Source organism: Carcharodon carcharias, chromosome 11 (genome assembly GCF_017639515.1).
Source record: "Carcharodon carcharias isolate sCarCar2 chromosome 11, sCarCar2.pri, whole genome shotgun sequence".
Taxonomy (NCBI): Eukaryota; Metazoa; Chordata; class Chondrichthyes; order Lamniformes; family Lamnidae; genus Carcharodon; species Carcharodon carcharias.
The window spans coordinates 84,929,543-84,957,527 of record NC_054477.1 but is presented as its reverse complement, the minus strand read 5'-3'; the positions used below and the strand labels follow the sequence as shown (position 1 = coordinate 84,957,527).

The 27,985-nt window shown below is 40.7% G+C and overlaps 1 protein-coding gene and 1 long non-coding RNA gene across 3 annotated transcripts in view; one reads left to right on the top strand and one right to left on the bottom strand.

The window, feature by feature from the left end:
• Nucleotides 1-1,650: 1,650 nt before the first annotated feature.
• On the bottom strand, nt 1,651-24,126 carry tmem126a (transmembrane protein 126A). The gene is made up of 5 exons (XM_041198641.1): nt 23,922-24,126; nt 23,472-23,587; nt 18,821-19,014; nt 18,239-18,353; nt 1,651-1,987 (listed from the first exon to the last, which is right to left on the bottom strand). Exons 2-5 carry the CDS (start codon nt 23,576-23,578, stop codon nt 1,780-1,782), a joined length of 624 nt encoding a protein of 207 aa, XP_041054575.1. The 5' UTR covers nt 23,579-23,587; nt 23,922-24,126; the 3' UTR covers nt 1,651-1,779.
• LOC121283851 overlaps nt 21,321-27,985 on the top strand; it is a 49,148-nt gene continuing 42,483 nt past the window's right edge. The window contains exons 1-2 of one of the 2 annotated variants that reach the window (XR_005944399.1): nt 21,321-21,421; nt 24,835-25,490. This is a non-coding gene — a long non-coding RNA (uncharacterized LOC121283851). Of the gene's footprint in view, nt 21,422-24,336; nt 25,491-27,985 lie in introns of those variants that run through there. The other variant, XR_005944398.1, reaches the window with a different exon arrangement.

Below are 27,985 nucleotides of genomic sequence, written 5' to 3'. Positions count from 1 at the left end.
GGCCCCATACACTCCTTTCAGGTGAAGAAGCGCTACATTGGGGAGAGTAAAGGCAGACTGGGTGACCACTTTGCAGAACACTTTTGCTCAGTCTGCAAGCATGACCCGGACCTTCCGGTTGCTTGCCATTTCAACTCACCATCTTGCTCTCGTGCCCGCATGCAACATTCCAGTGAAGCCCAACGCAAACTGGAGGAACAGCATCTCATTTTCCGATTAGGCATTTTACAAGCTTCTGGCCTTAATATTGAGTTCAACAACTTCAGACCTTGAACATTTTCCTCTATCTTTACTGCTTTTTTAATCCAATTAATTAATTATTTGTTAGTTTCTCCCATATCCACACACAGCCATCTGTCACTTGTTCTTATGTTGTGCTTTCACAGAATGCTGTCCCTTGTTCTGCTATTAACATATTGTGCTATGTTACCTTTATGCCCCTATCAGAACCTTTTTTAAGTCTTTAACACTACCATTAACACTCTCTTTGTCCTGTGTCCCTGATATCTTTGTCAAATTTCTCCTTAGCTCCCACCTATTTCTGACTTATCTTGCTCCACCTCCTCTTAAAACAGTATAAAATCCATCACATTTATACCTCTCTTTACCTCTGAAGAAGAATCATGGACCCAATATGTTAACTCTGTTTCTCTCTCCACAGATGCTGCCAGACCTGCTGAGTTTTTCTAGTGTTTTCTATTTTTATGCCAGATTTTCAGCATCCGCAGTATTTTGCTGCTTTGTGTAAATTTGGTTAGATCTTTCCATCTCATCATCTAAGTTGTTAATGAAGATGGTGAATAGTTGAGGCCCGAGTACACATCCATGCAGGACACCACTGCCAATTAGATCACCTGCACTTTATTCCTAAACTCTGTCCCCTCTGTTCAGCCAATTTGCCTTCAATTTCTTGGGGTTCAATTTATGCTAACAGTCATGAGGGACAAATGCTGTCTGGAAGCCCCTATAAATAACATCCATAGGCATTCCCCTGTCCAGAACTATAGTCACCTCTTCAAAAAACTCAACCAGATGGATCAGGTATAACCTAGCCTTTACAAATCCATGCTAGCTCTTTGTAATTGGCTGAAAACTTTCAAGTGGTTCAATCATCCTGTCCTTAATTATAGACTGCACCACTGATGTAGCATTTTTTGACTTAATGGTAAGAAGAGAAAATACTTGCATTTACATAACGCTTTTTATGACCACCAGATGTCTCAAAGCACATTAAAGCGAATGAAGTACTTATAATGAAGGGAATGCAGCAGCCGATTTGTGCACAGCAAGTTCCCATAAATAGTAATGTGATAATGTGATGTTGGTTGAGGGAAAAATATTGGGCAGGACACCAGGGATCATTCTCTTGCTCCTCTTCAAAATAGTGCCATGGGATCTTTTATATTACCTGAACAGACAGATGAAGCCTTGGTTTAAAATCTCACCTAAATAACAGCACCTCCCACAGTGCAGCACTCACACATTAATGCACTAGAGGGTCAGCCTTGACTTTTGTGACGCCCTGGAATGGAACTTGACCATAGAACCTTTTGACTCAGATGATAAAGCGCTATCAACTGAGCCACTGCCACAATTACAAGATATAAAATTAACAGTCATGTAGATGCATTAATTCCGTGGATTAGTTTGTTTGGTTGCACAATTACTTTATTACTCAAGTTATTATAAGATCATATAAGAAATTATCTTCTCATAGTTCAACACCGGTGAATGCATGATACTAAGTTACCAAGTACTTAAATTCAATAATTGTTTTCTCTAACTTTCTCCATTTAGTTCAGGATCTGTAGGAGTTGGAGGAAGTGCCAGCATTTTCATGTAAATTGCATAGTGCTTGGAACTCAGATAGACTCCAAAGAGAGCTTGAAGGATTAACACAAAGCTCAGTTTCCTCATGACTGGCTGACAAACAGTAATCCAGAATCGTATTATATTTCCCCTTTCTGGCATTGGGGCGGTGTTATACCTGGACAAAGAGTAAAATGAATTTAGAAAATAAATACAATTTTGTGTACATGTACATATAACTTTGATTTAAAGATGCATAATTCCTCAGTCTGAGGACTGAAGTTTTTTTCTTAGAATATGAAAATCTTTTTGCAGTTGTGGCCCAGATACATAACATAACCAATGTGTCGCTGCATATGATAACTTGAATGCCAGCCCTTGCACACACAATTTAAGAACCTCAGTTCAACCTCTCTCTCTTTCCAAAAAAGAACTTGCAGCCAGACGTATTTGATGAGTTCCTCTGATCTAGCTCATGAAGCCAGTTTGTGTACTTTGTGCATGAGTGCCAATGTGTTGTATTTTGGGTTTTGGCTAAATTTGCAGTGAATTTAAAAAAAAACTCATTTATGGGACGTGTGCTTCGCAGGCTGGGCCAGCATTTATTGCCCATTCCTGGCTGCCTTTGCGAAGGTGGTGGTGAGCTGCCACCTTGAACTGCTGCAGTCCATGTGGTGTAGGTACATCCACAGTGCTGTTAGGAAGGGAGTTCCAGCATTTTGACCCAGCGACAGTGAAGGAACAACAATATATTTCCAAGTCAGGATGGTGAGTGACTTGGAGGGGAACTTCTAGGTGGTGGTGTTCCCATCTATCTGCTGCCCTTGTCCTTCGAGATGGTAGTGGTCGTGGGTTTGGAAGGTGCTGTCTCAGGAACCTCAGTGAATCCTGAATTTGGTCCTTAAACCATGCCTCACTATGATAGACATTTCCCAACCCCCTGTACCACAGTGCGTATCCTATCGTTCAACTTGGTAAGCTTTTACTAATGTTCCCAGTACTTGTACTGTTTGGAAATGCTACACCAATGTCTTCATAAGATCTTTCTGCAGTCTTAGAAAGCAGTTTTCAAATAAAGTGTCAAGCAGCTTTACTGATGAATAAGCACAATCATATGGTGAAATATTTACAGTAAAATATTTTCAGGTAACTGTCAAAACTCTAAAGCTAAACTTTATATAATATTTCAGGATTATTAAAGTGACAGATATTGATTGATTCTTTAAAGATCCCTACTGCTTCCTCTCGTGGGATTTTTCCAACTGCCCACTCCTCCTCCTCAGATAAAACATAATTGGACTTTGCATCCCTGAAGAGTAACTTGAGCTTCCTGGATTTTGAATATTTTCCTTTGAAATTCAAATTCAAAATTACACACTGAATTGTTCACATAGAACTGTTAAATTTAAGAGGGTAGAGAACTTTATTTATGGACTAATTAAGTGTGGAGGTGATCTCACTGGTTTGTTGTTTCTTCCTTACATAAGAGAAACAAAAAATAAGAGCAGGAGAAGGTCATTCAGCTCCTTGAGCTCCACCATTCAATAAAATAATGGCTGAGCTGATTGTGGCCTTAACTACACTTTCCTTCCTGCTCCCCATGACCCGTGACTCACTTGTCAATCAAAAATCTGTCTAACCCAGCCTTAAATATATTTAATGACCAGTCTCCACTGCTCACTGGGGAAGAGAATTCCAAACACTGAAAACACTCTAAGAGGAAAAAAAAAATCCTCATTTCCATTTTAAACAGGAGATCCTTTATTTTTAAACTGTGCCATCTAGTTCTAGATTCCACCACAAGTGGAAACGTCCTCTCAGTACCTACCCTGTCAAGTCCCCCAGGAACTTGTGTATCTCAGTAAGATCACCCTCTCATTCTTCTTAACTCCAATGAATACAGAGGCCAAACTCGCTAAACCTTTCTTTGAAAGACAAAACCCTCATCCCAGGAATCAACTGAGTGAACCTTTGAGCGGCTTCCAATGTAAGCGTGTCCCTCCTTAAGTAAGATGACCAAAACTGCACATAGTACTCTAGGTGGGGTCACACCAATATCCTGTACAACTGTAGCAAGTCTCCCCCACTTTTATACTCCATGCCCCTTGCAATAAGAGCCAACATTCCATTTGCCTTCCTAACTACTTGCATGCTGACATTGTGATTCATATACAATGCCACCAAAATCCCTCTGCACTACAAGAATTTGTTGTCTCTCTCCGTTAAAATAATATTCTGCTTTTCTATCCTTCCTGCCAAAGTAGACAACCTCAAACAAAAACAAAAATTGCTGGAAAAACTCAGCAGGTCTGACAGCATCTGTAGAGAGAAAGACAGAGTTATTTCGAGTCCGTATGACTTTTCTTCAGGGTAAACACGGACTTGAAACGTTAACTTTGTCTTTCTCTCCCCAAATACTGTCAGACCTGCTGAGTTTTTCCAGCAATTTTTGTTTTTGTTTCAGATTTCCAGCATCCGCAGTATTTTGCTTTTAGACAACCTCAAATTTTCCCATACTTCATCTGCCAAATTTTTCCCTTTCACTTAACCTATCTATAATTCCTTTGCAGACCCTTGATATCTTACTCTTAACTTGCTTTCATACTTACCTTTGTATGATCAGCAAATCTGGCTTCAAAACAGTTGTTCCTTTCATCCAAATCATTAGTATGGATTATAGTGAGGGCCCAGCACTGACCCCTGAGGCACTCCACTAGGGACACTTGTCATTCTGAAAATTACCCATTTATCCTGACTCGGTTTCCTGTTAGTTAGCTAGTCATCCATGCTAATATATCACCCCCAACACCATAAGCTCTTATCTTCTGTGGTAACCTTTTATGTGGCACATTATCGAATGTCTTTTGGAAATCCAGATACACTACACCTAATACTATCAATAGTAATACAACTGATAAATTTGTCAAACACTATGTCCCTTGTACAAAACCATGCTGAGTAAGGGGAAGAATGAAGAAGACAACGCCAAAGTGCAAAGTCAGGAATTTGGTTCATGTGGGAATTTCTGGTAAGTTTTTCTCAAATTTAGATTTAGGTTAAGAGCCAGATTCTGACATAGAACTTTCAAAAGGTAAGCTAGTTAAGTAGCATGTAAGTCGGTTGGCAGTACAGATCTTAGTATTGCTGAAAAAAAAATGTTGAAACTTTTCGTCTTGTACCCATCAGGACACTATGCAAGAATACCAAGTATAAGGGGAAAACGACAATTTATACTGAATGAGAAGAGAATACTGATTGATTGCAAGTGGCTGGTGAAAGCAGGCTTGCAGTAGCCAGTGATAGAGAACTCCCTGCCAGAGTTCTCAACTAGTGTGTCAAGGAAGGGGAGTTAATTCAACTGCTCCATTTCAAAGGTGAAATTGAGTGCAGGATGGAGCCCATTAAGACATGTAAGGAAACGATAGGTTCCATGAGAAATGTATCCTCGATGGAGTGATACCTAATCTCCTACCCCTTGGACATTTTCGATATGTGGATGATACGTTTGCTATGTTTAAATCTGCAGCTGCATGTAATAATCTCCTCACGTCTTCACCATGATGCTGAAATAGGACCCTGAAAAGTGCCCAGTCTACCTCAGATTATCCTGGAAAGGCAAGGCACCTCAAAAATTTGAGCAACAGGTGTAGCTAGCTGTTTCACATGGCTGCTATGCAGTGGCAACACAAGTGGTATTCGCCACTAACAGGATGCTGCCATCAAGTCAAAAAGACATTCTGCCTATCTCACAAATAAGTAATGTGGTATATGAATTTCAGTGCTAGTGTGATGCTAGGTACGTAGTCCATACATCCCAAAGACAGGCAGATCATATCAAACAGCATGTCCTAGCCGCTGTTCGCAACAGGCAAGGTACAGACCATACCCAACCAGCCTGTACTTGTAAAACTCAAAACAGTGTCCAACATTAAATATAATTCTGCAATTGGACAATGTTTGCCAAATAATCCTCAGTGTAAAGTGTACTAAGTTTGCTGACAATCAATTTAAGATCGTCAGTCGGGTTCGCAATGCGGTGCATTTGTGTGTACTGAAAGCTACATATATTAATACACAGGGCCTTGCTCTTTGCAGACAGAAAGATCATGTATCCATACTGCGCCTGTTTCAGTTAAACAAAAGTGACAGCCATTCGCTGACTCGTTCCACAGGGTAATGCCTAGCAGTTAACTGTCAGTCACCATCACTGGTGCATTCTCCATTGCAACACCTCTACCAATCAGAATCCATCTGCAAGCCAATCAGCATTCTCTTCTCATACAGTACAAATTATTTGTTTTCCCCTTATACTGGTATTCTTGCATAGTGTCCTGATGAGCGCAAGATGAAAACCTTCAATATGTTTCTTTTTTGAGCAATACTTAAGTAACACGGGAGCTGTGTGACAATGGCAGTAATCTGTCAATCAGCTGAAGGCGGTTGACTTGAATAGGTGCTAATTGTTGTAGCAGTAAGTTGAGCTAGCATTGCGACTGGCGAGTGAGCCATCAGTACTATATAAAAGCAGACAGGTTTGCAAATCACACGAAGGGGTTGTACGGAGAGGAGACCATGCCTGAGTGCGACGTAGACAGAACGTGACATCGAGAATTTTGTTCACATGGCAATTTGGTGCAGAGGGAGAAAGAGGTGCTCTTTCAATCTTTTCCAGCCTCCGGTAGCTGGTAGGTGGTCTTGTCTCTAAGCTAGGAGAGTGTAGCTTACTATGAATTTAGCTGTGTAAATTAATAACTAATTGAATAATTAAATAATAAATAAGGTTAGACAGATATAGCAGGTATGGTAATGTGCTGTGACTGCAGCATGTAGGAATCTGGAACGCACTGCAATCCTGCAGTAAGTGTCTGCAGCTTGCACAACATTGTGTTGTTGAGCTGCAGACATTACAGGGCATCAGGGAGGAGGAGGAATAATTACCTGTACACTTTCTTCCAGGAAGTCATACTCCTCTAGGTTAGGCAAAACTTGTTGGTCAATGGTCAGGGACAAGAGGTATGACTGCAGTAAGGCAGGTTCGGGGATCCAGCATGTGATGGTGAAACGTCAGCCCTGACTTTGTCCGATAGATAAAGGCTGCTTGTTACCACAGTGGATGAGCGAACTGACCATGGCACCATGTGAGGGATGCCATTCAAGTGGGGGGAGCGAAAAGGAATGTGGTAGTGATAGGAGACAGTATTTGTGGGGCGGGGGGGGTGGGTGGATAGATACTGTTCGCTGCAGCCACGAACGGTTGTATTGCCTTCCCGGTGTCAGGGTTAAGGACATCTTGCGGCTAGAGAGGAACTTGGAGTGGGAGGGGGAAGACCCAGTTGTCGAGTTCCATGTGGGAACCAATGGCATAGGTAGCAGAACCAGGAATGATGTTCTGCCAGGAGAGTTTGAGGAGATAGTCAAAATTAAAATGCAGGATATCAAAGGTGATCATCTTTGGATTGTTACCTGAGCCACGTGCCAATTGGCACAGAATCAAGCAGATGAGAGAATTAAACACATGGCTCAAAGAGTGGTGGGGAAGAAGATTTCAATTCATGAGGCCGTGGCATCAGTGCTCAAGGTAGAGGGAGCTATTCCTTTGGGAAGGGCACCACTTAAACTGGGTTGGGATCAGTGTCCTGGCCAAAGGTGTAACTAGGGCCATGGACAGGGCTTAAGATAAAACGGGGGTGGCGTGGGTTCATGTAAAAGATTTAAAAATCCAAAGAGAGAGACTGAGCCAAAGGAACATTGTAGCGATGTTGGTAAAGATGAGCAGAATAGGACAGGAAGGGACAGAGAGTTTAATTGTGCATCAGCAAATAAGGTCATTGCAGGGAAAATAGTAAAAGAACCTTTAATTTCATTTTTTTATCTGAATGCATGAAGTATCTGCAAAAAAACAGATGAACTGGAGGCACAAATAGAATTAAATGGTTTAATTTAATTGCCATTACAGATACATGGTTGCAGGGTCATCAAGGTTGGGAAATAAATATTTTAGGGTGCACAATATTTTGAAAATACAGGCAGAATGGAAAAGGAGGAGTGGTAGCCCTGATCGTCAAGGATGACACAACACAAATGAGAAATGATCTGGCCTCAAGATCATGAACTAGAATCAGTATGGGTGGAAACTGGGAATAGCAAGAATCAGAAAATATTGGTGGGAGTAGTTTACAGGCCCCCTAACAGTAGTTATACCATTGGACAGAGCATTAAATAAGAAATTATTGGAGCTTGTAACAAAGGCAATGTAATAATTTTGGGGGACTTTAATCTTCATATAAACTGGGATAATAAAATTGGCAAGGGTGGTCTGAAGATGGGTTTGAACAATGTTTTTGTCACAGTTTGTCCTGAAGCAATACATTGTGGAAGATTATTATTATATCTAGTATTGTATAATGAGGCAGGGTTAACTAGCAATGTCTGTAAAAGATCCACTGGGAAATAGTGATCATAATACCATTGAATTCCATGTTAAATTTGAAAATGCATACTTCAATCAGAAACAAATATCTTAGTCAATTACATAGATATGAGGGGAGAACTGACTAAGGCTAATTGGGTAAATAGATCAAAAGTTATGGCGGTAAATGAAAAATGGGAAATATTTAAAGAAACAATTCAAAATGTTCAACAAAAATAAATTCTATTGAAAATCAAAGACTCAGCAAGAAAGATCCTTCTGTGGCTCACTCAAGAAATTAGTATTAGATTAACAGAAGAAGTTTATAATGTTGCTAAGAACAGTAACTAGTTTTAGGATTGGGGAGTGTTTCAGAAACCATCAAAGGCAACAAAAAGTTGATAAAAAGGGAAAAAGTAGAATGAGAGTAAATTAGCCAGAAATATGAAAACAGATTGTAAGAGTTTTATAAGTATATAAAAAGAAAGAGAGTTGGTCCCTTAGAAACCGACAGTATAAATTGTCACAGGGAATGAGGAAGTTGCAGAGGCATTGAACAAATATTTTGTGTCTGTCTTCACAGTAGAAATAGAGGGTAATCTAAGTGCTAAAAGAAGTGCTGAAATTAAAGTAAATAAAAACAGCAGAGAAAACATATTTGAGGGACTAAAATACAACAAACCCCCAGAACCTGATGGCCTACACCCCACAGTTCCAAAAGAAATGGTTACAGACATAGTGTTTGTGCTTGCTATGATTTTCCAAAATTTCTTAGATTTGGGAACAGCTCCATCAGATCGGAAGTTGGCAAGCCTAACATCACTTTCCAAGAAAGGAGGAGAGAAAATGGGGAATTACAGGTCAGTTAGCCTAACATCGGTCATTGGGAAAATGCTGGAATCTATTATTAAGGAAGTCTTAACAACGCACTTAATATAGTATGATTAGAACAATTCAATGGTTTTAAAAAAAGGGAAATTCTGTTTGACAAATTTATTAGAGCTTTTTGAGAATGTAGATGGTAGTGTAGATAAAGGAGAATCAGTACATGTAGTATACTTGGATTTCCAAAAGGCATTTGATAAGGTGCCACACAAAAGTTTAATAGGCAAGCTAAGGACTCATGGAGTTGGGGTATTAGAACGGATAGAGCATTGGCTAACAGACAGGAGGCAAAGTGTGGGCATAAACAGGACATTTAAGTTGACAGTGAATTGTGGAGTGCCACAAGGATTAGTGCTGGGGCCTCAGCTATTTAGAATCTATATTAATGACTTAGATGAAAAGACAGAGATGATACAAAGCTAGGTGGAAAGGTCAGTTGTGGGAAAGGCACATATATGCTGCAAAGAGATATAGACAGGTTAAGTGAGTGGGCAAGAAGATGGCAGTGGAGTATAATGTGGGGATGTGTGAAGTTATTCACTTTGTCGTAAGAACAGAAAAGCAGAATATTTTTAGAAAAGGTGTGACACTTGTAAAAGTTGATGTTCGGAGAGACTTGGTTGAGCTTGTCCAAGGAACACAAAGTTAGCATGCAGGAAGGCAAATGGCATGTTGGCCTTTATTGCAGGGGGATTGGGGTAAAGGAATAAAAAAGTCTTGCTACAATTGTACAGGGTTTTAGTGAGACCACATGTGGAATACTGTGTGCAGTTTCGGTCTCCATATTTAAGAAAGAATATACTTACATTGGAGGTGGTAGAGCAAAGGTTCACTAAATTGATCCCTGGAATGAGGGACCTGTTCTATGATGAGAGGCTGAGTAAATTGGGCCAATATTCTCTGCAGTTTAGAAGAATGAGAGGTGATAACATACAAGATTCAGAAGGGGCTTGATAAGGTGAAGGCTGATTCCACTGATTAGGGAATCTAAAACTTGGGGGCACAGTCTCAGGATAAAGGGGCCGATCGTTTAGGACTGAGGTGAAGAGAAAGTACTTCACTCAAAGGGTTGTGAATCTTTGGAATTCTCTACTCCAGGTAGTTGGGGATGCTCCATTTTTGAATACATTTAAGGCTCGGATAGATAGATATTTGGTCTCTTTGGGTATTGAGGAATATGGGGAGCTAAGGGGGAAAAATGGATTTGAAACCCAAGGTCAGCCATGATCTCACTGAATGGTAGAGCAGGCTCAATGGGCTGCATGATCTACTCCTGCTATTTTAGTGTTCTTCTGTTGACTCTGCCTGATATTATTATGGATCCAACAGAGGGTGGTAGTGAGTGAGAAGTGACAGAAGCATTCTGGGAGAAGTCACCGCAGACACCGTGACTCAGAAGGGGATCGAGGAGAAGGACTCTTGCACTCAACAGGAGGAAGAACATCCAACAGAGGGCGGTAGTGAGAAGTGAAGCATTCTGGGAGAAGTCACTACAGACACAAGCCGGGAGCAGCACCAGGCAAAACTAAAAATGAGGTGTCAACCTGGTGATGCTACAACTCAGGACTACTTGCGTGCCAACAAGCATAAGCAGCATGTGCTAGACAGAGCTAAGTGATCCCACAACCAGTGGATCAGATATAAGCTCTGCAGTCCTGCCACATCCAGCCGTGAATGGTGGACAATTAAACAACTCACTGGAGGAGGAAGCTCCACAAATATCTCCATCCTCAATGATGGGGAAGCCAAGCACATCAGTGCAAAAGATCAAGCTGAAGGATTTGCAACAATCTTCAGCCAGAAGTGCTGAGCAGATGATCCACCTCGGCCTCCTCCGGAGGTCCCCAGCATCACAGATGCTAGTGTGCAGCCAATTCAATTCACTTTACGTGATATCAAGAAATGGCTGAAGGCAGTGGATACTGCAAAGCCTCTGGGCCCTGACAATATTCCGGAACTTGCTGCGCCCCTAGCCAAGTTGTTCCAGTGCAGCTACAACACTGGCATTTACCTGGCAATGTGGAAAATTGCCCAGGTGTGTCCAATCCACTAAAAGCAGGACAAATCCAACCCAGCCAATTACTGCCCCATTAGTCTACTTTTGATCAGTAAAGTAATGGAAGGGGTCAAGCATCACTTACTTAGAAATAACCTGCTCACTGAGATTCATTTTGTGTTCTGCCAGGGCCACTCAGCTCCTGACCTCACTACAGCCTTGGTTCAAACATGGACAAAAGAGGTGAGAGAGGTCTGGAGTCATTGTTGTAGACTCCCAGGGCAACTCCCTCCCAACTGTATACCACTGTGCTGCCACCTCTGCTGTGTTCTGCTGGAACTATATAAAATGCTGGTTAGGCCACAGCTAGAGTAATGTGTGCAGTTCTTGAATTTGCATTAAAGGAAGGATGTGATTGCACGAGAGAGAGTGCAGAGGAGATTTACCAGGATGTTGCCTAAGCTGGAGAGTTTTAATTATGAGGGGAGATTGGATAGACTGGGGTTATTTTCCCTGGAGCAGAGGAGATTGAGGGGCATAGATAAGGTAGACCACAGGAAGGAACTTTTCCCCTTGGTGGAGGGATCAATAACCAGGGGGCATAGATGTAAGGTAAGGGGCAGGAGGTTTAGAGGGGATGTGAGGAATAATTTTTTCACCCAGAGGTTGGTGGGAACCTGGGAGTCACTGCCTGAAAGGGGGGTAGAGGCAGAAACCCTCATAACATTTAAGAAGTATTTGGATGTGCATTTGCGATGCCATGGCATACAAGGCTATGGGCCTAGTGTTGGAAAATGGGATTAGAATAGGTACTTGTTTTGACCAGCGCAGACTCAATGGGCCGAAGGGTCTTTTTCTGTGCTGTAGACCTCTATGACTATGACTCTATGACTATGACTTTGACCCAGAGGGGATCGAGGAGGACCCACTGTCAAAGAATGGAAAAGCCCCTAACATTACATTGCTGTAGTGTTTCCATCCCTCCATCCTCCTCAAACCAAAAAGAGAGGGAGAGGCAGTACCTTCAGGAGTGCACCAGACCTGCGAGGGACACTCTTCTGAAAGTGGATTTAAAAAAGCAGCTGATTGGTGAGTAAATCCTGGTGAGTTTTTTTTTAATCTATTAAAGTTATTCATTGCTTAATACTGAGGTAGGAGCTAAAAAAAAGTATAGAGTAGTACTGTACAAGTATAATCAGTCAAGAAACAAGGTTCCGAGCTAACATAAATCAGGTCCCGAGCTAGTGTATTTTTTAAGGGAGTAACTAGCTTAATTGAGAAGGACGTCATGGCAGGAGATCTCAGACCCATGATATGCTCCTCCTGCAGGATGTGGGAAATGAGGGACCATGTGTGCAGAAGGTGCATCCAAATGCAGCTTCTAGCTAACTGGACTTCGGAGCTGGAGCTGCGGGTAGACTCATTGTGGAGCATCCGCGATGCTGAGCAAGTCATGGATAGCACGTTTAGCGAGGTGGTCACACCGCAGGTGAAGATTACACAGGCAGAAAGGGAATGGTGACCATCAGGAACAGTAAAAGACTCAGGAAGGTAGTGCAGGAATCCCTGTGGTCATCCCTCTCTCTAACAGATATACTGCTTTAGATACTGTTGGGGGAAGATGGCCTCTCAGGGGAAAGCAGCAACAGCCAAGTTCACAGCACCATGGGTGGCTCTGCTGCTCAGAGGGGCAGGAGGAAAACAAGTGGCAGGGCTATAGTGATAGGGGATTCAATAGTTAGGGGCACAGACAGACACTTCTGTGGCCGTAAATGTGAATCAAGGATGGTATGTTGCCTAAACAAAAACAGAATTACCTGGAAAAACTCAGCAGGTCTGGCAGCATTGGCAGAGAAGAAAAGAATTGATGTTTCGAGTCCTCATGACCGTTCCACAGAACTGAGTGAATATAAGGAGAGGGGTGAAATATAAGCTGGTTGGGGGGGGTGTGTGGGTGGTGGTGGTGGTGTGGTAGTAGGGACAAGCAAGCCGTGATAGGAGCAGATAATCAAAAGATGTCACAGACAAAAGGACACAGAGGTGTTGAAGGTGGTGATAGTATCTAAACAAATGTGCTAATTAAGAATGGATGGTAGCTCTAGTGGGGGTGGGGTGGAAAGACTAGCGGGGCATAAAAGATTTAAAAATAATGGAAATAGGTGGGAAAAGAAAAATCTATATAAATTATTGGAAAAAACAAAAGGAAGGGGGAAGGAGGAGGGAGTTCAAGATCTAAAGTTATTGAATTCAATATTCAGTCCGGTCATGAGGACTCGAAACATCAACTCTTTTCTTCTCCACTGATGCTGCCAGACCTGCTGAGTTTTTCCAGGTAATTCTGTTTTTGTTTTGGATTTCCAGCATCCGCAGTTTTTTGTTTTTATCTATGGTATGTTGCCTCCCTGGTGCCAGGGTCCGGGATGTCACGGAGCGGCTGCAGGACATTCCGGGGAGGGAAGGTAAGCAGCCAGTGGTCGTGGTACACATTGGTACCAACGACATAGGTAAACTAAGGGAAGAGGACCTGCAAGCTCAGTACAGGGAGTTAGGAGATACATTAAAATGCAGGACCTCAAATGTAGTAATCTCAGGATTACTCCCAGTTCCACGTGCTAGTGAGAGCAGGAATACGAGGATAAACCAAATGAACACGTGGCTGGAGATATGGTGTGGCTGGGAGGGATTCAGATTCTTGAGGCACTGGGACCGCTTCTGGGGAAGGTGGGACCTGTACAAACTGGACGGGCTGCATCCAGGCAGAGCTGGGACCAGTGTCCTTGCGGGGGCTTTTGCTAGTTCTGTTGGGGAGTATTTAAACTAGTGTGGCAGGGGGATGGGATCCCAGGAGTAGGATCAGATGGGTCAGATTCAGATCAGAAAAATGGAGGTAGAACATTAGCTAGGGACGTTGTGATAGACATGGAGTTACAGGAGAAGCAAAGTTTAAAAAGTGTCCAGCAAGGGAAATTGACGGAGTTAAATTGTTTATACTTCAATGCAAGGAGTATTACAAACAAGGTAGATGAGTTAAGGGCACAGGTAGACACATGGCAGCAGGATGTCATTGCTATAACGGAGACCTGGCTAAAGGAGGGACAAAACTGGCAGCTAAATATCCCTGGTTATAGTCTTCAGACACGATAGAGTAGGAGATAAAAAAGGAAGGGGGGGGGGGGGGGGGGGGGGGGGGGGGGGGTGGTGGTGGTGGGGGGGTGTAGCACTAATGGTTAAAGAATAAATTCCACTTGTGAGAAGGGATGATATACTAAATGGGTCAACAAACGAGGCTTTATGGATTGAGCTTAGAAATAAAAAAGGGGCAGTCACACTACTGGGAGTATACTATAGACCCTCAAATAGTGAAAGGGAGATAGAAGAACAAATATGTAGGCAAATTTCTGCTTGTAAGAACAAGAGGGCAATAATAGTAGGAGACTTCAACTATCCTAAAATCAACTGGGATTCAAACAATATAAGGGGCACTGAAGGAGAAAAATTCATGGTGTGTCCAGGAAAATCTTTTCAACCAATTAGTGACAAACCCAACGAGAAGAGCTGCAATTCTAGACCTAGTCTTGGGAAACGAAGAAGGGCAAGTGGGTGAAGTGACAGTTGCCGACCATATTGGGGACAGTGATCATAATTCATTTAGATTTAGCATTACCATGGAAAAGGACAGAGATAAGGCAGGAGTAAAAGTCTTGAACTTGGGGAAGGCAAATTTTTCAGAAATGAGAAAGGACTTGGCTGAGGTGGACTGGACAGCACTGCTGGAGGATAAAACAGTGGAAAACCAGTGGGAAGCACTAAAAAGCGAGATCCTAATTGTACAAAGTAGACATGTCTCCTACAAAAATAAGAGTGGTACTGCCAAATCTAGACCTCCCTGGTTGTCTAGAGGAATACAGGGGAAGATCAAACAGAAAAAGAAAGCGTATGATAGGCACAAAAAGCTAAGCACTGCAGATAGCCTAGATGAATATAGGAAGTGCAGGGACGAAGTAAAAAAACGAAACAAGGAAATCAAAGAGAGGGCATGAAAAAAGATTAGCAAGTTAAAGATAACCCAAAGATGTTTTATCAATACATTAATGCTAAAAGATTAGTTAAGGAAAAAGTGGGACCTATCAGAGCCGAACATGGAAACTTGTGTGTAGATGCAGAGGCTGTGGGAAGGGTTTTGAATGAATATTTTGTCTCTGTTTACAAAGGAAAGGGAGGATGTAGATGTGGTTGTCCAGGAGGAACACTGCGAGATATTGGACGGGATAGTTATAAAGTGAGAGGAAGTACTCGAAGGGTTGAAATCCTTGAAAGTTTATAAGTCACCAGGGCCAGATGGATTGTTTCCGAGGCTGCTGAAGGAAGTCAGGGAGGAGACATCAGATGCTCTGAGGGTAATTTTCCAATCTTCACTAGATACAGGGGATGTACCAGAGGACTGGAGAAATGCAAACGTAGTTCCATTGTTTAAAAAGGGATCAAAGGAAATGCCAAACAATTATAGGCCAGTTAGTCTTCCACCGGTGGTAAGTAAATTAGTAGAATCAATCCTGAGAGATAGGATTAACTGTCATGTGGAAAGGCATGGACTAGTCAGGGATGGTCAGCATGGATTTGTTAAAGGAAGGTCTTATCTCACAAATTTGATTGAATTCTTTGAAGAAGTGACAAGAAGGGTTGATGAAGGTAGTGCAGTGGATGTTATGTATATGGATTTTAGCAAGGCATTTGACAAGATCCCACATGGCAGATTGGTCAGGAAAGTAAAAGCCCATGGGATTCAGGGTAATGTGGCAAATTGGATAAAAGGTTGGCTTTGTAACAGGAAACAAAGGGTAATGGTCGATGGATGCCCTTGCGAATGGAAAGTTGTCTCAAGTGGTGTTCCACAGGGCTCGTTGTGGGAACCTTGCTGTTTGTGTTATGTATTAATGATTTGGACATGAACGTGGGGGGCATGATTGGGAAATTTGCAGATGACACAAAGATTAGCTGAGTATGGATAGTGTAGAGGATAGCCATAATCTTCAAAACGATATAGATGGGTTGGTGGAGTGGGCGGTAAAGTGGCAGATGGATTTTAACATAGAGAAGTGTGGGGTTATACATTTAGGGGGTCAAACAGTTACAGGGATTACAAAATAAATGGGAATATACTAAGAGGGGTAGATGAAGTGAGAGATCTTGGCGTACAAGTACACATGTCTCTGAAGGCAACAGTTCAAGTAGACAAGGTTGTAAAGAAGGCATATGGAATGCTCTCCTTCATTGGCAGAGGTATAGAATATAAAAGTAAGGATATAATGTTGGAATTGTATAAAACACTAGTGAGGCCACAACTGGAGTATTGTGTACAGTTCTGGTCACATTACAGGAATGACATAATAGCTCTGGAGAGAGTGCAGAGGAGGTTTACATGAATGTTGCCAGGGTTAGAAAAGTGTAGCTACGCGAAGAGGTTGGATAGGTTGGGGTTATTTTCCTTAGAACAAAGAAGGCTGAGAGGGTGATTTGATTGAGGTGTACAAAATTATGAGGGGAATAGATAGAGTGGACAGGATAAAATCGTTTCCCTTGATGGAGAATTCTAGAACCAGGGGACATAGATTCAAGATAAGTGACAGAAGGTGTAGGGTGAACATGAGGAAGAACTTTTTTACGCAGAGGGTAGTGGGTGTCTGGAATTCGCTGCCCAAGTTGGCGGTAGAGACAGAAACTTTAAACTCTTTTAAAAAGTACCTGGATCTGCACCTAAAATGCTGTAAGCTGCAGGGCTATGGGCTGGGTGCAGGAAGGTGGGATTAGAAAGGGCACCTGGGTGTCCTCGGGCTGGCATGGACAAGATGAGCCGAATGGCCTCCTTCTGTGCTGTAACGTTTCTATGGTTCTATTTTCCAAATGTCCTGCTACTACCTCTTTAATAATGGATTTTAGCATTTTCCTAATGACAGTCATTAGGTTAACTGGCCTGTTGTTTCCTGCTTTCTGTTTCTCTCCTTTCTCAAACAGAGGTGTTATATTTGTAGTTTTCCAATCTGCTGGCACCTTTCTAGAATCTAGGGAATTTTGGAAGATTGCAACCAATGCATTCACAATCTCTGCAGCCACTTCTTTTAAGACTCTAAGATGCAGGTCATTGGGTCTAGGTGATTTGTCAGCCTTAAATTCCATTAGTTTTCGCCGTTACTTTTTCTCTTGTGCTATCTATTGTTTTAAGTTCCTCCCTCCCTTTTGCCTCTTGCTTTTCCACTATTCTTTGGATGTTTTTTGTGATGGATACAAAATACTTGTTCAAAGCCTCTGCCATTTCCTTGTTTCCCAGTCTCACCCTCTAAGGGATGAATGCTCACTTTAACTACACTTTTCCTTTCCATGTAATTGTTGAGGCTTTTACTGTCTGTTTTTATATTTCTTGCTTTTTTTTTGTACTCCAATTTCACCTTTTATTTTTAAAGTCATCCTTTGCTGATTTCTAAATCTTCCGCAATCTTCTGGCCTATCACTAAGCTTTGCAACATTGTATGCCTTTTCTTTCAATTTGATATCACCTTAACTACCTCAGCCACAGATGGTGCATCCTTTTGATTGAGTTTTTCTTAATGGAATACATCTGTTAAGAGTTGTGAAATATCTTATTAACTGTCTGCCACTGCTTCTCTACCTTCTTCCCTCTTTACCTATTAACCCAGTTCACTTCAGCCAACTCTGCCTTCACACCCTTGTAATTGCCTTTATTTACGTTTAAAACAATTGAGCCAAGAACGCTGCTGATGATATGCAGCTGTGGGAAGATTAGATGGAATTTCATTTTCTGACTCATCCTAGTTTGGGTCTTGATACCATGCAATTTTTAGTTGAAGGAACTTATACAATTTAGTGTGCATTGTGAGTATATTTTTCTGCACTCAATATTTTAAATTTTTACCCCCTTTATAGAAAATCAATTTTGACATTGGACACAATCTTTCCCATCAGTCATCGCTCTGATTTCCTTCCCTCCCCCACAACTTCCAGGTCCCCCACTAAATTGTACAAAACATTATATCATGCTTGAGACACAAGGAGTCACTATAAATCAAAAGAATTCTTAGCGGCAAGATGGCTTTATACAACAAGTACAGCAATATAGTGCTCACCGTGTTGCAAGGCCAGCATTTATAGGTAAGGCCAAGAGAACAGGATACAAGCCACCTCCAAGAGAAGCTACTAATCCTCCTCTAACTAGGACACACGTGGGACAGTTGAGATCGCCTAAAGAAAGGAAGGCAACAGTTTTTCAATTTTAAATTCTCTCTTTCAATCTTAACAATTTCAGCTTTATTTTTAAACAGCTGTCCAGTTGGCAAAGATGGCATAATATCTTCAAAGCCTTTGCCTACCTTTTTGCTGCTAGTTTCCTCCCTCTGCATGCTTTATTCTAGTTTATCTTATTCCTTCCCTCCCCACCCCAGATGTTGGGATGTTTTATTGAGTGAAGATTGTTATATAGTGCATGTTGTTTAATAATGGCAGTTTCTCTTTCTTTCCCATTGCCAAATCTCCATTTGGAAAGCTAATTGTGAATCATTTGTCCAAATAAAGCACACAATACCACAGTATACACACTGCTTTAAAACATCTTCAATACTAAAAATAGGAATGTGACTACTATATTGGGCCTGGGTAACTATTGTATAAACAAAGCTTTTGCAGTATACTTAACAAACCCCTTTACTAACCTGAAAGCAAAGGTTTTGACACAACAGCATTATACCCTGCTATTGTTGATAGGAACGGAAGAACTCCCATGGGCAAACTGGAAGTAAAACGAGCCTGTGCAATATTCAGTATTCTTCGAAAGAAACTGTTGGCTATTAAACCAGCAAATGCCGAATTTATCCCAAGGTAGATGGGTCCATATGCAAAAAACTTTCTGTGGGGAGGAAAAGAATAAACCTTGTTTTCATTACAAATGTCAACTGCTATCACAAACTATTGTACAGAACATCTCACACCAACTATTACTTAATCTTCAGTGCTCATGAAACTTTTGAGATGCATGGTAAAGAGCTACCTTGCATCACCTATATGCCTATACGGCAATATTTTGAAAAACAATATGTGGAAATGAAGAAATGATTTATAGGTGAGCGAAGTAGGACGTTTACAGACAAGGAGAGCAATTAATAGCTGATGCACGATTATACTGACTTAACGGGAGCTGGTACTACCCAATCATGAACATTTACTAAAGTTGATCCAGGAAAGGGTAGTTGATCGGCAAATCAGAGAGGACAGCAGCAAGCTAAATCACTAAGCCTGAGGTTTACTGCCTACTAGGGGGAATAGTTTCAGAATAAGGGGTTGCCCATTTAAGATGGAGATGAAGAGGAATTTATTCTCTGAGGGTCATGAATCTTTATAATTCTCTACTCCAGGGAGCTGTGGAGGCTGAGCCATTGAATGTATAAAAGGCTGAGACACAGATTTTTGAACAGTAGCGGAGTCAAGGGTTATGGAGAAGAGGCAGGAAGGTGGAGCTGCCAGGATCAGATCAGTCATGACCTTACTGAACAGCAAAGCAGGCTCGTGGGGCCATATACTCTATTCTTCCTTCTCATGTTAAGAGAATTACTTTGAAGCTGCTCAAGCTCACTTTTTATGGAACATTACAGTGAAAAGTTAATGCTTAACCCACGAAATCACCCAGCGTCTGTGCCAAATTTTAATTTAATCATTTAGACCACTGATACGGATGGAACTACCAAGTCCAGATGTGAATTATCCCCATTGGCATTGACAAGAGATTGGGTGAGAGTGACTGTATCGCATTCAGTACCGCTTCTATTGCCATACCCAGATCGTATGGAGTTGAAGTCAAATGTTTTCTTATCCCCATGCAGCAGGGAGCAGCGCCCCCCCCCCCCCCCCCCCCCCCCCCCCACCAACTATTTTGCTCCCCAACTAGTAGTTTATTCAAGTCAGACTATTTTACTTCTCTGTGATTACTGAATTTCCAAATTCACCTGAAAGCTCTTTTTTTCCTATGTCCTTTAGGAATATTCTATCAACCTGCTTACTGAGGTAAGTTTCATATTCTGGGGTCAACTATGTTTCTGCAATTTCTGTAACATATTCCTGCTAATATGCATGACTAAATCAAACATTTATTGCAAATACTACTACCATTCCATCATAATTAAGAGCTAACTCTTCTCCTGGATTGCTGAATTGTTTTATTTTCTTTAACTGCATTTAAACCCACTATACTGATCTATACATAGTCTTAGCTTCTCCTAATAGTCTTAAAAACTGTTCAAAATTGTGTATTTGTTGCTAGAAGTTTGCAGTCACATGAATATATGCTGTGTTATGGAAAACTTGCCCAGTGTACTGCCCTGTTGTTGGCTATTTCCAAAAAGATTTTCTTCATAAAGTCAGAACAGTGCAGATTAAAACTTAAGCAGGAGTCTCAGTCCCTGACTTTACACAATTGATTTCATAACGTAATTGGACTAGAATGCTCCAATGCAGAGGAGGGTAAAACTGGTGCTGAGAAGAACAATCATAGATGAAGATTTCATTTTCTTTGGCCCACACTCATTCCTTAAATGGCTGCAGTGTTGCTAATGCAAGCAGAAAAAGAAAACACAGAAAAAGGTAGGGAAGATAGAGGGCAACCTTTTGAAATGCGATGAGAAATAACTGATGAGCAGAGGAGGAGTGTAACATGGGAGTTCCATCAGGTAAAGCTCAAATACCCTTTTAATGAAAGCCACCATATTCTTTTTCAGCAGTTATCTATACAGGTGTGTGTACCTCACAAAACATGACTCAGCAGTATGCATTTATAAATGAAATTATTCTGATGAACTACAATTTAAAGGGGAATGGGCTAGGGAGTACATTCACCAAGTTTGTCATTTTTCAGTATTGGAAAATAAGTATCTTTCCAAATTGCAGGGATGGATTCAATATTAGAAATTTCATTAAATATTTTTAAAAAGAAACAATTTTGGGGTGCCAGCTATAAAAGCTATCAGAGAAATCATCTGGGGCAGGAATCTCACTAGTGTTAGTTTACAGCTTGGTATATTTTTCTAAAAATATTTGCAATCAAAGCAACACCATAATCTGCTTCAGGAATGGGTTAGGATAGGTACTTCTGAATAGTAAATGGATACCTTGACTTTTGCTACAACTTGGTTTTGCAGTGTCCTCTGGTTATTTGTTAATTGTCTGGATTGTTCCACTCTAAGAAGGAATGTTTGTGAGCTGAATTGGTCCCTAGATATTAACGGATGAACAGAAAATCCAATTTCCTCCAAGCTTCCTAAAAGGTGAGAACTCTGTCGCACATACCTTAAGTTGAATGGAAGCTGATAACCTATATGTACTTTTTCTAGAAGCTAGAGACAATAATAAAATTGCAGTGGAGTAACCTGCCTTCCCCAAGTGCATGAGGAATCATGTCCTAAGTAATGTTCTCCCTAAACTCTGTGGATGCACAGCAAATAGAAATTAAAGGGGACAATGGTCCCAAGGAATTTTTTTTTCAATAAACAAACCATCCCAAAGTTGAGTATGGAAGGAGAGGGGGGATGTTGACCTTGAGCAGAACCTTGGCAATATTAGATTTAGAATTATTGGTATTTGATTTCTGAATTTTTTCAGCCTTAACTTCCAACAGCAGTTGCTATACACATTTAAGAAAAAAGATCCTTGAACAGGTTTTGTGGTTTAGTTTTTTGGTAGTATAGAACTTGAGTCTTGTTGAAAAAACGAGACATATCGAAGCTTTTCGTCTTACACTCATCAGGACACTTTGCAAAAATACTAACTTAAGGGGAAATAACAAATTATACCGAATGAGAAGAGAGTGCTGATGGGTTGGTAACAGGACTCATTGGTAGAGGTGTTGCCATGGATAATGCACCAATTGATGGTGACTGACCCACAAACAGCAATGCGATATGACCAGATGATTTGTTTGTATTAATGGTTAAGAGATAAATACTATCCAGGACACCAGGAGAACTTTTTTGCTCTTTGTAAAAGATCACATTGCTCTAATTCAATCAGTTATCACATTGCTGTTTGTGGGTCCATGCTGTATACAAATTGGCTGCCTACATTACAACATTGACTGCACTTCAAAAACAACTTAATTGGTTGTAAAGCATTTTGGGACATCCTGAAGTTGTGAAAGGTGCTGTATAAATACCGTCATTCTTTCCTTTGAAATTCTCAACCCAAGTTTAATAATCATGCATGATAACATACCTAGCAGGCTTGGATACAGTCCTATGATCCTTTAAAACCAGTTGAGAGATAGATAGGGTCTTTGGGTTAATATTTCATTTGAAAAATGGCACCTTGAACAGTGCAGCACTCACTCAGTACTGTACCAGAGTGGGACTGAACCCACATCCTTCTCAGGGGGGAGTGCTACCAACACAACTTACATTGATTGGACCAGAGCAAGCAAATGTTTAAATAAAAATGGGACACCTTTTTGTGAATCAAAAGGACGTTTCTTCATTGGAGGAATTGAGGCAACAGAATGATATCTCTATCCACCATCCCTGGCTATGTCTTCAAGAGAGGAAAGTGTTTGGGAGGAAGTTGATCTAATTCTTACTGGCAGAAAAAGACAAGCAATTCTAATTTTTCTTCCTTCCCCATTTCTCTCTGTCATTGGTTGTAATTGGTACATTACCCAAGAGACTATTAACTATGAGCATGTCTGAAAAGTGAGTGGAGCAAGCTGACTTCTAAAATATCACAGCCAAGTCAAATTCTATCCTCTCCTTGCATCCACTTGCATATAATTTATTAGGGACTGCTGTATAATGATCAAGAAAGAATTGGGGCTTTGCCTGATTTTCTCCTTTCTCCCCGCACCCTCACCTCCATCCCCATCCTCACCCCCTTCCATAACCTTACTGGACTGCACACAATGCACAGGGGAGTATTTTTGGTACAACAGCTAAAACGCTTGAACCATGGTGGAGAGCATTTTTCTAACACCTGTTTTATTTTTAAAGAATTGAGTCCCTATTAAGGGAAAAAATAAATTAATAAGCATTTTGAAGACAGTATCATCAACTTGATTCCTGTTTACTATCTGTAAATTTATAAACATATGAGCCAGTTTTCTGATTGTGAATGTTCTAAAATTGTTCTTGTGTCAACTTGTAGATGTTTGTTTGAAACACATGCTTCATCTGGAGGCTTTTATTGTCACTTGCTTAGCTAAATTTCATTTAGTTTAAATAAATGCGAATTGAAAGTTCTTCATTTGGATTCTTTAGGTAGTACTGTTTTGAAATGTATTGTACAGTTACAATGCTAAATACATAATTGTGTTGATGTGGATTAGAAATATACCTGTCTAATTCTGGAAGCTGTTGAAACCGTTCAAGGAGCATTTCCATCTCATTTGGGTTGGGAATACCATGTTGTGAATCTTGTCTAAGTAATGTATTATCTGCCATTCTCGAAACCTACGACAATTTCAGATTTAAAATTAGGTAATTCAAAAGATCTTATTATATTAAAATATCAAGTCAAAAATGATGTCAGAACATTACCACGAAACCGGGCTAATATGTAGAATTTGGATAAATGAATAAATCGTGCATGAATTATCAGCATCAGATCTGACTTTGATACGTCCAGTTCTTGGCAAAGGAGAAGTGCTGTGGCAATATCTTCAAAATATCAGTAAAATTACATTAAATAAAAAACAGAAAATGGTAAAACACGCAGCAGACCGAGCAGCATCCGTGGAGAGGTGAAAGTACATTAGTGTATTTCGTAAACGAGATATAAAAGTACCTGAGATTGATTCTCCAAGCTTTACTGCGACTTAGTGCAATAGTTGCCAGGTAGATTATTATAAAGAAAAAATTGCACTAATTTACACAACACTATCATAAAATTTGAGAAACTGGTGAATATCAAACGTTGTCTTTCTACATTAAGTCAGCAGTCTAGGCGCATACATATTGATCACCTGACCAAATCATTTTCCCCTTTCACCCCTGCCTCGCTCCGACCCCGATGCGATGACAGAGGAAGCCCCGCCCCCTTCCGCAGTCTCAATTGGTCAGCTGTGCGATTCCTGGACGTCAATCAAAACGTGGCGCGCGCCTTTTTCGTCATTGAGCAAAACCTGCGACTGTTTTGCGAGGACCGGGTAAAAACTTGGTGGTGGGAGGGGGGGGGGGAGGGTGGGGGAAGAGAGGGGAACCGCAGGACAATCGAATTACATCGCCCAAGGTTCCGCAGATTTATTCAAGTAGTATTCCCTTCCGCTGGAAGGTGCATTTTAAATTGTCCATGTTTTATTTATGTTTAAATTACGATCAGAAATTCTAATTGAGTAAATGTGACCGGCAGGTGTCGCAGTGATTTGGTCCTTTAAATCTGTGTCCCGTGTTCAAACCGCCCGAGCTGCACCAGCACACGGAGCCTGGCCTGGTATTTCCCTATTGCTTCGCATCATCTCACTTCATGAATTTGTTCCCTGACATCTTCAGAGATCAGCTGCGGCCCTTGTCATTATGAGTAGCTGGGGAAGGGGAATCCCGGCCGAAAGTTAATAACGGTCACCTAAAATTTTAGTGTTTTTGTGTCGTGTTCCTATTTGGGAAGATCACTCTCCATGTACCCGAATGATCCCCGGTCCTTTTTAATCTGGGACTGCGGGATATTTCTGTTTGTTTTGATTAATCTTTTTCTCAAACAGTGGCACGGGATGGTGGCCGAGTCCGTCAGAAGCAGCTCCTTATGGGATTGAAAAATTGATGTGAGATGACTAAAGCTGGTACTGTGGATTAATGTTGAGGGCAGTCAGCTCGGGTTGCTGATTCCTCCTCTGGCTCCTGGCTCCTGTCTGTATCACAACGCCTCACCATCTGGCTGGAAAATTTTACAAGCCATCAGAAGAAAACACGCGGGGAAAGAAGAAACACTTTCTGTTGCCAACATGAGAGCTACCGCGAATATCTAGACTCTCTTGGAACGAATGGATTTGGATTCTGCCTTAAAAAAACCCCAAATCCAATGGGTGTTTTGAGTTTGAACTGGACAGTGAATTACCGTTATATAACATTTGGAAATTCCTTTCTCGCTTATTTTTTTTAAGAATAGTTTCTTCGCAAAGCTTTTTATTGGGATTTTTGTGGATGTGTGTATTTGAGATTTGTTTGTATTCTTTAGTACTTGTAGTTTTTGGGCTTTCGTTACGAGGAAGTTTTACTATTATCGGAGTTTCGGCAGCTTGACGGGAGTGAGAAGAGAAAACAAGCGGTGTCTGGTGTCAGCATCCCAACAATTGGAGAACATCAGTGCTGATAAAAATCAAACGCCGCACTTTGAGAAAAATGCCGGTGAAAAAACAAGGTGAGTTAGGTTTTCCACGGTCGCCGTGATGCGTGTGCATTAAACTTTAGTGAAATGTTATCACTGGCAAAGTGCCAAATTAATTTGTTTCACCTTAACTGCGCTTGTTTCTAGGAATATGAGTTTTGTGTCGTACTTTAACGAGATTAACCTTTTTTTTAAAGCAAAAATTACTACATTATTGTGAATACTTTTGTAAAGGATGCAGTGTTGTTTACTCTGTTCAATTCTGGTCAGCCAATGAGAATTTTGCTTTGGTCAAGCTGGATACTAATAGGTGACTGCCATCACGTAAAAATATTTTGCTCCAGCAATTCACTCTTAGTTTGAGCAAAGTGAAGGGCCGCCCTAAAATAAACTAAGTTAAGAATGAATTTTGTTAGAGCATTTTTTCTCTTAATTAATTGTTTCATTGGTGTTGGTATGTTTTTTATTCGCATGTGCCCTATTTTATGTACACTCTACCAAAAGCAGAACATGGGATTCTCCTAAGCTTAAAGTTTCAATATTCAAAAAGATATCTGGTGCCTTTGATTTTTGTTATGGCTTTAGCCTGATCAGGTAGGCATGTGTGTAAGTAAGCTGCTTCATCACCCCACAAACTCAATGACAAAAGTCCCACCTGATAAGCTACAGTGTTTCTTCTTCCCAAAGTTAATTCCTTATTTTTAAATTGGGTTCTTTCTGTAAATAGACAAATGGAAAAGCTGCATCTAAAATTACTTTTGTATTCACGGTTAAAATATTTTGCATTTAGTATTTGATTTATCTGCTGCTTGGACATAATTTTGAACTACTGAGCCAGTATAAAATCATTTGTTCAGCCACCAATCTTGTGGGAAATTGGACAATCCTCAAGTGTAGCAGAGCAAGTTTTTAACCAAAGAAACGAATGAATATTACTCTAACATACACATTGTATTGGTTATATATCGTCATACGTGTCCAGCATAAATTTTGCTGCATATTTTACACATCCAAGGATATTAGAAGTGCTTATCACAGACATGTTCCTGCATTCACAAAAAATAAGGCAATGTTTTCATAAGGTTTTACACACCCAACACTTTGACTGTAACAGACTCCAGCATTGCACATACAGTACTAATTAGTACAGTCTACAAAATACAACAGAACTTTATGATAAGACTATTTTCAGTATTTCAAACAGTGAAATATGGGAATGCAAGCTATTTGCAATTTTGATTAAAAATTGTGTTGCAATCCAAAATCTTGAGGATTTGTAACTCATTTTCTATGCAGTTTTCACTGAATTAGTTTTGTTGCTTAAATTTTGTAAAGTTATGACTCGCATTACCACAAAAACATAACGTGTAACATGATAATTATTCCCCAATACTTAAAATGTTGCTGTTGAAAACTGTTTCATTGTAGGTACTAGTTTATGCAGATTTATTATAAATGATCACAACAACTTATACCACAGGAGAAAAGGGGTGCTGATTGGTTGGCAAATTGACTCTGATTGGCCAAGGCGTTGCCATGGAGAAAGCAACGGGGAACTATAGGCTTCCGATGCTTTGAGAATTTCAAAAAAAGGTGCAAGGCTTGAACATTTTCATTTCATTTGCAGAGAATGGGCCCCTGCATATGCATGTATGTTGCTTCTAGCAAGTGTAAATTAATGACTTATGAGCTGAACTAATTATCTTAAATTGACTGCTAGTGCAGTTATTAGTGCACTCAGGATTGTTCAGCAAGTGCTGTCCAACAGAATCTCATCTAGCAATTGACATTTTGTTTTGGGTTTTGCAAATAATGGCAGTTTGAGTATGGTCTGTACTTTGTCTATTATGAATAGCTGGAGGAACCTGTTTGATTTGATCACCAATTGTTGATGTATATACCTGGCATTGCAAAGTTCTTTGCAAACTAAAGGAATATATTCAAGTCTTGTGCCTTTTTTGAATTACCCACAAGCATGGGGAGCCTATAGTTCCCTGTTGCCTTCTGCAAGGCAAAGCCTTGGCCAATCAGAGTTGACTTGGCAACTGATCAGCACCCTATTTTCTCCTGTGGTATAAATTGTTGTGATTGTTTGAAATTTGGCATTCTTGCATTTGTCCTGATAAATGCAGCTGAAAAATTTTGGTAACATGTCTCTTTTCAGCAATATTCAACCAGTCACTGTAAGCTCCTAGGTCCAGATAATTTTGATATCAAGTAATTCATAGATGTTTATGCACTTTGTGTTCTCAATTTTGCTGTTATGGATAGTCACATTGGATCTGGGAGAAAAAATTTGTGTGGCATCAACCTTATGCAAGTAGGTGACTTGGTGATGGAATGTATTCAGATACTGTGTCACTGGCAGGACAAGGTTTCTTCTGATCTGTGGAGCACCAGGGAGTTGGGGTTTGTGCTTGCCGCTCTCTTTCATGTTGAGTTCCCAGCTGATTTATTTGTATTAGTGCTAGAGGAAAAGTAAGATGCAGAGGTAGAAAAACATGATAGTTATCGTGATGTTCTCACAT

Bases quoted from the DNA above. Each gene is read 5' to 3' on its own strand.
- tmem126a (XM_041198641.1), bottom strand. From the start codon at position 23,578: ATGGCAGATAATACATTACTTAGACAAGATTCACAACATGGTATTCCC. The intron at 18,354-18,820 runs GTTAGTAAAGGG...TCCTTTCTTTAG, and splicing joins GTCAAAACCTTTGCTTTCAG to GCGATCTCAACTGTCCCACG. The intron at 1,988-18,238 runs GTGAGCACTATA...CTCTTTGTCCAG, and splicing joins AATGCTGGCCTTGCAACACG to GTATAACACCGCCCCAATGC.